The 14,408-nt window shown below is 37.1% G+C and overlaps 1 protein-coding gene across 2 annotated transcripts in view; it reads left to right on the top strand.

Annotated features, from left to right (window-relative positions):
• The window catches only part of GABRA3 (gamma-aminobutyric acid type A receptor subunit alpha3), a 249,225-nt gene that overhangs the window by 193,349 nt on the left and 41,468 nt on the right, over positions 1–14,408 (top strand). For both annotated transcript variants that reach the window (XM_006168034.2, XM_006168033.2), the window contains exon 6: positions 6,916–6,998. In XM_006168034.2, coding sequence (XP_006168096.1) covers positions 6,916–6,998 — 83 coding nt within the window. The remainder of the gene's footprint in view (positions 1–6,915; positions 6,999–14,408) is intronic.

Genomic DNA, 14,408 nt, shown 5'->3' with positions numbered 1-14,408 from the left:
GGATGCCAATTATTCTGATGTTTGGGCGTCTAATAGAGTCTAGTATTTCTTGTATATTATCCTCGTGTTTTTTAGTTATTTTCTCGATCTTTTTGGTGTTTTTTTCTAGATCAGAAGTTTTATCTTCTACATCAGAGACTCGATCTTCAGCATGGTCTAATAGGCCCTTAATACTTTCCAGAGAGCTTTTGATTTCTTGTATTATAGACTTTATCTCTAATGGTTCCACCTGATTCTTTCTCAGAGTATCCATTTCTTCTTTCATATCCTGGAAGGACTTCCTAATTTCCTGCAGTTTGTTGTCTCTTTTCTGTTCCAATTCACAGAATTTGGTCACCATGAATGTTTGAAATTCTGTGTCTGTCATTTTGGTAATGTCCTCCATATTTACGAGACATGGAGGGGCGTTTTCCTTTGTTGGAGACATATTTCCTTGTTTATTCAGACCTGAGGCTCTTTTTCTACTTCTAGCCATTGGAAGATTAATTCTCTTTTGAAAACCTCTTGGGGGAACATTTCTCCCACTAGGAGTAAGAGTGTTTCCTTTTGGATGGAAATAGATGTTTGCTGAAGTCTCTCTTCTGTTGTTTTTACCAAAGTGCTCTCAAGAGGGGAACTCTACTGAGGTGTCTAAAAATCAGTATCTCCATTTTCACAGGTGGATCAGTACGAGGGAGGATCCCAGAGACACTTACCTTACTAGGAAATTTCAGATATATGATTCTAGATCTGTCTAGTACCTTTGTCAGAATGAGGAGGAGAGGATAATATGAAACAAAATGAAAGACAACAGAGAAAAATAAAGAAAAAGATTTTGCCAGAGGCCTGTAGATGGACCTTGCACCTGCTGGCAGGCAAGGATAGTCTAGAAGGTGGAGTCTTCGGCTGGGGAGTCTGGAAGTGGAATGGGGGTCAGAGGTGACCCTTTCTCAATATCCCTTGCTGGCCAGAGGCCTGTAGATGGACCTTACACCTGCTGGCAGGCAAGGAGAGTCTAGGAGGTGGAGTCTTGGGCTGGGGAATCTGGAAGTGGGGTGGGAGTTAGAGGTGACCCTCTCTCAATGTCCCTTGCTGGCTAGAAGCCTGTAGGTGGACCTTGAGCCTGCTGGCAGGCAAGGAGAGTCTGTCGTTCTTGCCTTTCTATCTGATCTTTGCATAGTAATCAAAGCAGGTGAAACACTGAATTCTGACTAAAGTCTTATGATCCAAATGCTATATTTTGAAGGCTCTCTGACCTTTTTTGGAAAACTCATTAAAGTCTACTAGCAAAAATATTACCAGGCTTAGTAGAGATCCACAAATGACTGTATGAATAAGGAAAGAAGCTTGAAAAAAGAGAGAGGAGAGGGAAATTTTTCTAGGGTTTGATTATGATGGTCTGAAGTTGGAGATAACCATTTTTCCTAAAGGCTTTGATTCTGCCCCTGTCTCTGAAATTATTCTCTGTATATGATAAAGATAATAATGATGGTGATAATGATCTAGAGTAGATAAAGCTTTTGACTTTCTTTTTTATCTATGACTCTCAACACCCTATAAATTCATGAAGTTGTTGAATAAATAAATATTGAAGGGATGGATAGGTTGTATAGGGGTAGGGAATATTGTCTCTATTCTTTCTTTCTTTCTTATTATTATTTTTACATTCAATCAGTGTGTATCACTACAACATTGCCGAATGCATTCTCTATTCTTTTTTCTCCTTTTTTATTTATTTTTTCCTTTAAATTTATTTTTTTACATTAATTCACTATACAGCATTACAGCATACAAAATGAATTTTCCATCCAGAATACACTGTATATTGGCTCAATCAAGCATGTCAACATACGTGTTATCAACAAATAATTTTCCATTTCTTATGTCCTTTATATTTTGCTTTTTTTTTTTCTTTTGCCATCCTTGATTACCTATCCCTCACCCTCTGTTGTGTCCCACCCTCCTCCCAGATTGTCTCTGGTATCCATGGTTGCTTTCTATGCCTTTTTCCCCCATTTAATTGATTTGGTAATGAACTTAGTTAGTCTAAATATTTCCAATAGCAAGCACAGCTGATATATACATATACATGAACCCAAGTTTGACTTTAGGCATAAACCTCAGTGAGCAGAATGAACATAATATAAAGTAGTACTTAGCTGGGGCTATATTCTTTATCACAGGTGAGGAAACTAAAGTTGAGAAAAGTCCAGTCTCTAATTACAAAGTCTCACTTATTTTTTCCTTCTAAATATTTTTGCTATGTTTCCATCTCCACTGCTAATCCTTGGTTCATATCCTTTTCTATCTTAACTATAACTGTAGTAATAACCACTTCACTGATATGCTACTCTAGATTGTCACCCATCAGTTCATAATTCTATAAATTAAATGATAATTTCCAAGCTGTGACCACTGAGTTACCTTGCAAGATAAATGATGCTACCAAAAAACATTACTCTTGCCTCGGCTCCTAGAATGATCTTTTTTGAAAGAACCATCTAAATTTGCCAGTTGTTAGTGCAAGACCTTGGGAGTTGATCTTGCTTAGTGTGAAGCCCATAATTCTGCAGGATCTGGCTCCAGATACCTTAATACACCCTTATGCTCTTCTTGCTAGCCCGCCTGGATCTCAGACCTTAACACAAATAGGCCAGATTTCATCATGCCTTTGTGGTTTAGCATATGTAAAAGTCTTTGGAATAACTTTTTTTTTTTTGCCTCCCCTATTTAATTATTTTAGCTTTATGTGAGGTGATCTTGGTTCCTTAATATCTTCTGTAATGGTTTGAAGCATAATATTTTCTTAATCTTCAGTGTATCCATAGCATCTGTCACAGAACTTGATACCTTGTGTTAGGACAATTTGCAAACATGCATACTAGTCCTTTTAGACAGTAAGCTCATCTAAAGTGGAGTCTATATACCTTGTCTGATGTGCTATGAGTGTTCCATAAATGTTTGCTAGATGAATGTATGAGCACAAGTTCTTTGCAGTGAGATTAGGCAAGAGAATGGACCTAGAAAAAAGTAGATGTAAACAGTATAATTGGATAGAGTAATAAATGCATTTTAGCATCATGACTGAAGATAGATGCACGTGCTCTACACTTTTAGGTTTAAGATGCTCTAATGCACATCAGAACTTATTTGGAGTCATTCCGTGTCTGTGGCATTGACTCCTTATTTTAGAGTCAACGTGTTCTATCACTGACCTGATCAGCCTCCAGGGCTAGGGAAGAACATTGTTTTACTGACATTGAAAAATGAACTATTTGGAAGAAAAACTTAGATATCATCATTGGATGATTGCTGAAACTGAGGCTAACAAACACTGCCATGGAAGGACTTAGGAGGGAGATCAAGCTCAGGTCAATTTCTGTCAGCCGGTCTGTACATGGCCATCTATCCACATCTCCCTTCCTTGCCAGTGGATGAATGTGTACCAACCTCACAATGATTAAGGTAGCAGAGATGGATATTGCTCAGTGCAAGCTAACCAAAGCAAATGTGGGAGACCAGCAGGAGGCGTGGTGGTTAAGGTGCTGAACTCCCATATGGCCAACCACGGTTCAAGTCCCGGACCTAGTGGCTTGCTTTCTCACTTTCTCTCTGCCTCTCTCTTTCTCTCTCTCTCTGCTGAATACACATCCCCTATAGCAAATTAAAACAACACCAACAATAATAATAATAATAAATAAAAAATAATAAATAATAAATAATTATTTAAATACATAAATAAAGGAAATGTATGAGGGTGTGTATTAGCAAGAACCCCAGGCTCAAAGTTAGAAACCTTGTGTGTACCCTTCAGTAAATACTTATATCTTAGTTTCAGTATCCCTATCTAAACATTAAGAGGTTGGAACTGGATGGCAAGTATCTTTGCAGCCCTAATTAATCCCTTGAATATTTACAAAATTTCCTGTGCATCTTGGACAAAAGCTCAATTCTCAAGCGATCCTGAAATATCCTATCAATTTGACTTTTACTCTTAAGATATAAAGGCGGTTTCATCTCTCAAAAAACCAGACACAAGAGAAATGTATTTCATGGGAAACCTGTTCCTTATTTAATACTGAAAAGATTCCATGAAGGTTTAATAAAGAAAATTGTATTTCTGATGTCCTCTACTACTTTTGTATTCTCTCCATTTATATTATTATTTTCAAGATACTGCCTTTTATGAGTAATGCCAAGGGGAAATTACTTTATGTCTATCTAGCAATCATGGAGAGGTGGAGAATAATACCATAACAAATAGATTATCAAGGCAGAATGCAAAGGTAGTGATTTTTGATTAGGAGTAGAACTGATTTATAATCACTTTCCTATGTTCCTCCTCATCCAGTTTCCCTCATTCCCCATCCCATCTAAGCCCAGAGCAGAAAGGACAAAGCAAATGTTTGAGGGGGCAGGGTACTGCACAAACCAGATTATTCTGTACTCTTTGTTGATTCTTAAACACATCTGATGCTCTTTGATCTTCTATGTAATATTATCTTCTCTTCTTGCCCTCCCTCTTTTTCTCCACCTAGCTATAACTTTCAATGCCCCTTGAAGCATTTTTTCTGTAATAGCACCCTGACTGTACCCAGGCTAATGTACTTAACTGCTTCTCTGTGTTAATAGCCATTGTGAATGTTATCTTCCTCCTACTCTTAACAGTAGTCACTGCCAGGGCAGAGGTTGTGGCTCCGGCCTCTAGTTCTTCCTTCTTTTCTTGGCTATCGATCTAGATCTAGATCTAGATCTAGATATGTTTTCTCAAAGATACCCAGAGATAATCAGAACATTTCTCACATAACTGAGAGATTCCTAAGGAGCTGAGGAGATATTTACCCTCCAATGAATAGAAGACAGCTAACATGAAAAGAACACTGTATTTGTACCCCAGCTTTCTAGGTTGTATGACCTTAACTCCAGGAATTCTTGTCCGTGAAGTAGGGATGATAATAATACCTGTATTGTGTCCCTCACAGAATCACTATGGGAAACAAATGGGAAAAATATTAGGTCACTGGGCAACTCATGATGTATTTTTCTGTTTTTCTATGCAAAAAATGCATCATGACTCCCAACGATCCAATAGCATCCTTCATTCCACACAACCAAAGTTCCTACACCACAAATGTTAGGGTTAGGCCTGAATGAGATTACTGATGAAAATGTGCTTTAGAAGTTGTAACATGCTGTGAGTATTTCATGGATTATTAGCAATGTTCATCATCATAATAGTAATATAAATTGACTCTCCTAGGCCTTACTAAACAGATGAATATGTGTAATTTGAACTTAAGTTATCTTGGTATCTTACCCTCACTGACCAAAAAGCATTGTTGGGCAGTAACAGCCTGGGGATGTACACTTGTTAGTGTCTTCTATTCTGACACTGTAACAGTAGCAGTGGGGTTGAGGGGAGTGGGAAATGGAGACTCCACACATGAGATTCCTTATAGGCATTAATTTATTTATTGACTCAACAAGTGCTTTTTCTTTGAGACATATTCCTCTCATTCTGGTAAAGTGGTGTTTTATTAAGCAGGAATACTCAGGTCCTAAAACAGTATGACTAGAAGTGCTTGTCTAAGTTAAGAAGCTATTGGGGGAATAAATGACCATAATATTGATGATCAATTTTTTCAACTTATTAGAACTCCAAGAGGATAAGAGGTCAGATTCAATGTAACCAAGAGGTATAAAAAAGTTGAGATTGAAATAGTTCATCAGAGCAAGATTCCAATGTACTCTAAATTTTTGCTGTGCGTGTCCCAATTCCACGTAGGAGGCTGCTTACTAGACCAAGGAAAGTTGAGCTTCAGAACATTTAAGAAAAAACAGAGAAGTAACCTTGGAATTCACTATTTATTAATCCATTTGTTTCTTTTCTTGCTTACTTATTTATGATAGAGCATATGCACATGCACATGGAAAGGAGATGTATGAGTACCTTCCACAGAGTCTGGTCACACTGTCATCCCCTTCCTCCAGTCTTCTAGCCCTTTGTATCATGGGCACTTGCGTGCCTGCCTGGTGTGTTTCAAGTTGACCTGGCTGTGGATACGAGCCATGATTGCCATGTGCCATGTGCCATGTGCCATGTGGAATCTGGCTTCTTTTGAGCAGCACATAACCATTGCACCACAGAAACAGCCCCAAAGAGATTATCTAGAGAGACTAAATAGAGAGAAATGAGTATGTGGAGATGGAAAATCATACCCCTTCCTGATTTCCATTGAGGAATCCATGTATAACCTCTCCCACATGTTGCCTCTTCAGATTTGACTTCTGAAGTTTCTGATGTCCTCCACTACTTTTGTATTTTTCTTCTGACATGATCAGTTCTCTCTCTCTCTCTATCTCTCTCTCTCTCTCTCTCTGTGTGTGTGTGTGTGTGTGTGTGTGTTCTCTAAGAGCCTTCTCTTTTAACAAAACTTCAATGGTCTCTGAGCAGCAGAGCAATCTTTTGTGTTTGTTCGTTATCAGAGTAAAGAAACTTTTTACACATCTCTTTTCTCCAGTACAATCGTTGAATTGGTTAACTCACACAATAGCCTGCTGAGAAGAATTATTTCAGAAATAATTAAACTGTGATCAGGAGTGAGTGAGTCAGAATCTGGTGTTTCCAAGTTTCTTGGGAGATGGCTAAGGAAGTACAGTTAGGGCAGATAAGTTGTATTCGCTTTTCTCAAGGTGATAGGGTGGCATTCAGATCTGGCCTAAAAATATGAAAATTGAATGCTGCTTTGAGAAGCTATCTGGTTCATTTAGTCCACTCTCTGTGTTCATAAAGACTTAAATATTAGGGAACCTATACAAACAAAATCCCCTATAATTCTTGGGAGCACTTTTGTTGCTGCTGAGTAGGAACTCAGCCTCATGTTTAATGACACTTATTTTTAGCTTAATGTCATTTTCTATTCTCCTTTCTTTTAGGTTAACAATCCATGCTGAGTGTCCCATGCATTTGGAAGATTTTCCCATGGACGTGCATGCCTGCCCACTGAAATTTGGAAGCTGTATGTATTTCTTGCTTTTTGTTTGCCTGATCTTCTTCTAAAAGAAACTTAACATATCCTATTCTGTCCACTGGGAGTGTCCTAGGCTGAGGCTTTTAATCAAGGTTGGTACAGGAGTGAGTTAGGGGTGGCATTGAGTAGTACTAACTGATCAAAAGGAGAAGACTTACCCTTTTCTTTCCAAGGAGCAAACCTTATTTTGTCATTTTAGACTAATTCCTCTGATAATCAAATTGAAAAATTAGCATCTGTTTCCTAATTATCCAGAATTCTGAGCAAGGCAGAATTGACACTGAATATAGAAGCAGCTTCTTAAGGACAAATTCTCTCAAACAGAATGTGTTTATATTTTTAAAAATTTCTCTTCTACCAGCATCCTTAAATATTAGGGAACCTATACAAAAAAAATCCCCTATAATTCTTGGGAGCACTTTTGTTGCTGCTGAGTAGGAACTCAGCCTCATGTTTAATGACACTTATTTTTAGCTTAATGTCATTTTCTATTCTCCTTTCTTTTAGGTTAACAATCCATGCTGAGTGTCCCATGCATTTGGAAGATTTTCCCATGGACGTGCATGCCTGCCCACTGAAATTTGGAAGCTGTATGTATTTCTTGCTTTTTGTTTGCCTGATCTTCTTCTAAAAGAAACTTAACATATCCTATTCTGTCCACTGGGAGTGTCCTAGGCTGAGGCTTTTAATCAAGGTTGGTACAGGAGTGAGTTAGGGGTGGCATTGAGTAGTACTAACTGATCAAAAGGAGAAGACTTACCCTTTTCTTTCCAAGGAGCAAACCTTATTTTGTCATTTTAGACTAATTCCTCTGATAATCAAATTGAAAAATTAGCATCTGTTTCCTAATTATCCAGAATTCTGAGCAAGGCAGAATTGACACTGAATATAGAAGCAGCTTCTTAAGGACAAATTCTCTCAAACAGAATGTGTTTATATTTTTAAAAATTTCTCTTCTACCAGCATCTTCATATACCTCTGCCCAGTTCTCGACAGGAAATGGAAGAGACTCTAGAGATTCACTCATTTTTGAGAATGCTGCCTTTCTCAGTAGCTATAAATTGTTTAGAAAAAAGAGTAAATACATAGCCTATTTCACATAAATTAGAAAAATAAAAATTGAATAGAATTTAAGTTAATTTCTGAATCTCAGAATTTCAGAGTACATTTCATATAGAGAATCATCAGAGTAATATACCAAGATCTGTGTTGATCATGCCTAAATTAGATTTAGCTCAGTATTTTGGAGTAGAAAGTGCATTTGAAAAGACCCACGTAATTATGTCTGACTTTGTTTTTCAATCATTTGATTGTAAAATATTTATAGATTGTCTCATATGTGCCAGGTTCTATTCTAGGACCTTGGAACACATCCATAAATAAAACAAAAACTTCTGCCCTTGTGAGGCTTATATTATAGAGAGAAGGGTGATTGTGAAAGATAGAATAGACAATAATTTAAAAAATATAAAGTATGCTGTAAAGTTGGAAGTGCTATGGGAAAACATCAATGTACTGCAAAATAAGGGAAATCAGTCACAGAGGTAGACATGGAGGTGGAGGATAGGTGTCACCACTGAAATGGAAAGTAAAGTGATCAGGATCACCCCATCTTTTTGGAAGTGACATTTGAGCAGAAATTTTAAGGAAGGAAAGGAGTTAGGAAATGGAGAGGTAAAACACTTGTGGGACACAGATAAGGTTTATTATTTGTTGATGAGGATGTGTATGGTGGTCTCAACTGGGTGGGACTGAGGTGTATATCATGCTGGGTAAAGTCTCTTCACAATCTAAATGATGCATAGTGATTTAATAAATAAATAAATAAATAAATAAATAAATAAATAAATAAATAAATAAATAAATAAATAAATAAATAAATAAATAAATAAATAAATAAATAAGTGATTTAATGTATAAATAAATAAATAAATAAATAAATAAATAAATAAATAAATCAAACAAAAAACAATGTAGTTGTTTGAGGAACTAGCTCTCTAGGTAGAAGGAATGGCCAGGGAAAAGCCTTAAGTCAGATAATTATCTGGTTTATTCAAAGAACATCAAAGTCATCAATGTGGCTGTTCAGAGTAAGGGGGGAAGCTCCAGGGATGAGTGAGACCAAAGAGGCACTAGATTATCTAGACTCCTATAAGGCACTTAAGGGTTGTAGATTACATTTTGAGGGGATATGGTAAGTGAAAGGAATATCTTGCACAAAAGGATGTCAATGTCTGAGTTATGTTTTTGGAAAGTTATGATATATGGTCATATCTTTGACTTGCTTGGTATTAAATGCATTTATGCTTTGAGAACCCATATCATATGCTATAAAAATGTACAGTGATTAAATGTAAATAAAAACGAGAGAATTACTAGAGATTTTTAAAATATATAAGTAGAGGAAGAATAGAAGCAAGAAGTCTAGTTAGGAGGTTATTGTAGTTTTTCAGGTGATAGATGAGATGATAATGGCTCAGATCAGATTGAAGAGAAGGACCTGCTGGGACCAGCATTTAGCGTAATGGCTATGTTGCTGGACTCCCATGTAGTCGACTGCGGTTGGAGTCCTGGACCTGGTGGCTTAAACTCACGCCGGGTGTGTGTGCATGCATGCCCAAGATGTGTGCCATCCCCCCTGGGGAGTGATTTCTCGCTTTCTGTCTCTCTGTCTCTGTCTTTCTGGCAATTGCATGCGCCCTAGAACAAAAACCTCTCCAAAAAAAGAAAGGCCTGCTTGTGGGTTTATTGTGATCCAACAGGATCCCCCAATGAATTATATACAGAGTATTATGAAAGAGAACACTCAGTGGTGACTTCTAGATTTTTGTCCTAACAAATTTGCTATCAAATGACATGAATATTACTTCCATTCTGGGTAATACCGAGTTGTTCATTGGTCACCAGTGTTCTCAAGAGCAACTAGAAAACCTGTAACTGTAGAAACAATAAGGATTGAAGAGACTGAAATTCTGTAGAATTTTAGATGAACTTGTGACCTGCTGCAGCGTCTTCCCTGGAGGCATTTTCCAATTATGGCTGTGAATCGCAGCTTGGATTTAAGTTTGGCTCCAGGCATAGGGCTTATAGTGGTGGATAGAAGAAATTCAACAATTATTTCGATGTTCATACTGGGTTACATGATAAAAGTAGAGCTCTATAAAGTCTCAAACTTGGGGACCAGCAGTTGGCATAATGGCTATATCACTGGACTCTCATGTAGTCGACAGCGGTTTGAGTCCTGGACCTGGTGGCTTAAACTCACTCTGGGCGCATGTGCATGTGTGCCCAAGATCACAAGAGGAGAATGGAGGAGAAGGGATTGTGGCATGGCCGTCCCCCCTGGGGGGTGATTTCTCGCTATCTGTCTCTCTGTCTCTCTGTCTTTCTGGTGAGCGCAGGCACCCTATAGCTAAAACCTCTAAAAAAAAAAAAGTCTCAAACTCTTTGCTGCTACTTCCCTCGATACAATTGCTGAGTTTTGAATTTGCATAGAGGATGAAGCCAAAAACTAATATGAAATCTTTGAAAAGCTGAACTGCCTTTTTCTGCAGTCTCTCAGTGGGGGCAGGGGGAAGACATGCCAGGCTATTAGTTTAAAACCCTAGAGAGCTATGTCCTAGTTAGAAGAGAATAGCAGAGACAGTGCAGATTTAACCAAAAACTATAACTCAGCTCAGTCCCTTATGGGATTAAGGTGATAACTCTTCCACATTATCTGCATGGAAAAGAAAAAAATGAAGCCTTTGGAATGGCTTCATTATGGGAGCTGCATAGTTGTTTGAATGTTTGAAATTTGACATAGTGTTTAAGTTGTGGGACTCCCAAATGGCTGAACACAGTTCAAGTCCCTTACCTGGTGACTTGAAATTCATGCCGGGCACATGTATGTGCATGCCCAAAATACTGAGAGGAGAATGGAGGAGAAGGCATTGTGGCATGGCCATCCCCTCCCTCTCCGTGAGACAATAATTTCTCACTTTCTCTCTTTCTGTGTCTCTGGCGAGTACACACACCCTTTAGCAAAAATCTCTCTCTCTGATAATAATAATAATAATAATAATAATAATAATAATAATGTCATTATGCACATGAATAGGTAGGACCATAAATGTAAAATGAAGATTATAAACAAAAACAAAAGCATTAAATAAAGAAATAGACCTACAGGTGATCCAGACATCAGAATTCGTAGACAAAATCTTTAATATGGCTCATATGTTCAAGAAAACAAAAGTGGGGGGAGCGATGAATAGAAAAAAATAAATTATAAAGAATTTCATCAGAAAAAATAATCTATAAAGAATAAATTGGGAACTGGCCCTGTACCCTGGCAGTTCAGATAAGTCATATCCCACGATGCCCACCATGATTCATGTCTTGGCTCCAGCAATTTGAAAAACACACTAAACATGCATTTGTGTGTGCCCAAAATTCTGACACAATGGAGAAATGGAGGAGAAGAGATTGTGGTATGACCATGCTTTCTCCGTATTTCACTCTCTGTATCTTTCTCTGGTAGGGGCATGCTCTCTCTAGCAATTTTTTTAAAACTTGGAAATTATTTACAAAAAGAAAAGTACCATATCAAAAAATCAGAATTCAATCAGTAGATTTAATAAGCAGAAGACAGGATTAGATAACTTAAAAAACAAGTGTATAAAAATAGCAAAACAGAAGCATAGAAAGACACAATAAAAAAAAGTAAGAAGCATGGGGACATAATAAAAGAAATAGTAATGTATAATTTTGCAGAAGGAAAACAGACAAAGAAAAGAGCAAATACAGCAATTAAATAATGACAGTCCATTTGTTTTTAAACAGATGAAAATTATCAATCCAATGATTCAAGTCATGGAAGCAAAAAACAAGATAAATACAAGAAAAACAATGTGAATTCTAAAGTTTATATGGAAATACTATTATAGTGCCAAGAATAGCAAAGACTATGCTCAAGAACAATGAAACTGGAAAATACACAGTTAAATCTAATTCAGTATTAGATAGCTAGACCTATTTTAAAGCTATAGTAATTTGGGCAGTATTACTGTTCAAAGATAGACAAATATATGAATGTGACAAAACAAAAAGGAGACAGAAAGAGAGCTATCTTGTCTCTTTCCTCATCACACACAAAAATAAATTCCAGGTAGACTGCAGATCTAAATATGAAAGGATTAAAGATAAACAAGAAATATTTTAGCAGAAAACATGACAGAAGATCTTCATAATCTTGGCAGAGGTAATTGCTTAATCAGCACATCAAATAGCACTAAATTCAAAAGTAAAAGAAGATTTGGAGCATAGTAAATATTAGGAAATTCTCTTCATCAGAAGACCATTAAAAGAGAGAAAAGACAAGCCACAGAGTGGCAGAAAATATCTACATTTCGTATTCAAGACAAAGGACTAAAATCCATAAGACCCCCCCTACACACAAATCTACAGGAAATATTCAGATACCTCAATAGAAAAAGAACCAAAGTCTTGAACAGGTATATTCTAAAATAGGGTTTCTCAATGGTATCTGGATATGCACATGTGCACAACACACACACACACACACACACACACACACACACACGCTGACTTATTACATCAGTCAACAGGGATATGCAAATTAGAAGCCAATTTTAGCCACTAGCGTGACTAAAAGGAGAAAGGAGATACTTCATGTTGATGATGGTGAGTATGTGGAGCAAATCTCATGCACCACTGTTAAGAATGTTAGTAATATGTGCAAAGATTTGGGAAATCATTTGGTGGCATCTTAAAGTGCTGAATTCATATATATCGTATAACTTGGTATCTCTAAGTCCTGAGTATATTTCCAACCAAATATCAGTGTTTATGTGTACCAAAAGGCTTAAAAGAATGGCCATAGCTTAACTATGTACAATAGCCTCACAATGTAAACTACTGTAATGTCCATCAAAATGCATTCAAAATCTGGCATATTCACACAATAGAATACTAAATAGCAATGACAGTTATGTTATATGCAACAACCTGGATGAGGTCACAGGTACAATGTTGAGCAAAGGCCAGACACCTAAACCTATATATTAAGTTGTCGGGAAAGTCATGACACATTTTTCTGTATTTCCCTATGCAAAAATGTGTCATGAGTTGCCCAATGACCCAATAGCTTGTGATTCCACTTGTATTACATGGGAAAACAAAAGAGCCACACTGTGTGGTTAGAGGTCTTTACTATTTTGTGTATCATTGCTATCGGTAGTATTCCCAAATTCTTTATGTATTAAACTATGAGATTCAGGAACAAAGAGTCAGGATTCCCAGGAATTTCATGAAGTAAATGTTATTTATAAAATACTTGCAACCTCCTTGATGTTATTTACTCATTATTATGAATATTTAACATTTTTTAACAAATAAGAAATGATAAGTTTAGAAGTATCAATGTATAAAAAATATGCAAACATTGGAAAATGCCAGCAAGCCTAATTGGATAGTAGCTGAATAGCAACATTTGGGTCTCTTAACAAGGTATTTGTCAAATGTGTGACTAACTAAATCAGTTAGTCAAATAAGCAGTCAGTCTCTGACAATGTTAGTTCAAAAGGAATGCTACATTGGTGCTACAATGGCAGGACTGCTTTTCACTGCCCATATTCCTGGGGCCTGCTGCAAATAAAGGCTCTGGTAATAGCAGAAGGCATTTGGCAAAGCAACTAAAGGCAAGATAACAATTGTTCCATCACAGCCCATAGGAAATGTATTAAGGGGTCATTCTGGAAGTGCAGAAGATCTAATTGTCAAGCAGATATTTTTCTTGCAGTATTCAAGCCACCCACACACCCTCCCGCTCCTCCATGAAAATAGAGTGATTAGATTGGAACTAAAAAGGGGCAGACTTTGTGAGAAGGGAAGCCAAGAGGTTAAAGGAGCCCATGGGTCATGCAGAAAAGAACAAGAAAGAGAATGTCTAAAGGAGAAGAATTCTGTTCCTCAGTGAGTGAAATGAATTCTATCAGTTTCCATGTACTTGGAAAAGCTATGATCTCAGGGTCACCTGGTATCCTTCCCTAAGTTTCCTTCTTTACTTTCTTAAGCATTATGAGAAGTTAAAAGTTAGAATCTGTTCTACTTCTGAACATCCTCTCTCTATTACATTCAATTCAATCCACTGTCTACTATTGTGTATTATACCCTAAGGATCACTCACATCAGACATTGTGGTGGTCTTTTAAATGGTGTCTTGGGTCCAGTTTAACTTCCCACCAGTTAATATGGTAGCTAGAGTGATTCTTCCCCAAACAGACATCTGGTCATGTCATCTCTTATAGTCATCTTCTTTGTAGCCTACAGACAAAAGCTTGCTTTCTTTCTTTCTTTCTTTCTTTCTTTCTTTCTTTCTTTCTTTCTTTCTTTCTT

Source organism: Tupaia chinensis, unplaced genomic scaffold (genome assembly GCF_000334495.1).
Source record: "Tupaia chinensis unplaced genomic scaffold, TupChi_1.0 Scaffold145456_1, whole genome shotgun sequence".
Classification (NCBI taxonomy): domain Eukaryota; kingdom Metazoa; phylum Chordata; class Mammalia; order Scandentia; family Tupaiidae; genus Tupaia; species Tupaia belangeri.
This window is presented reverse-complemented; position numbering and strand designations above follow the sequence as displayed.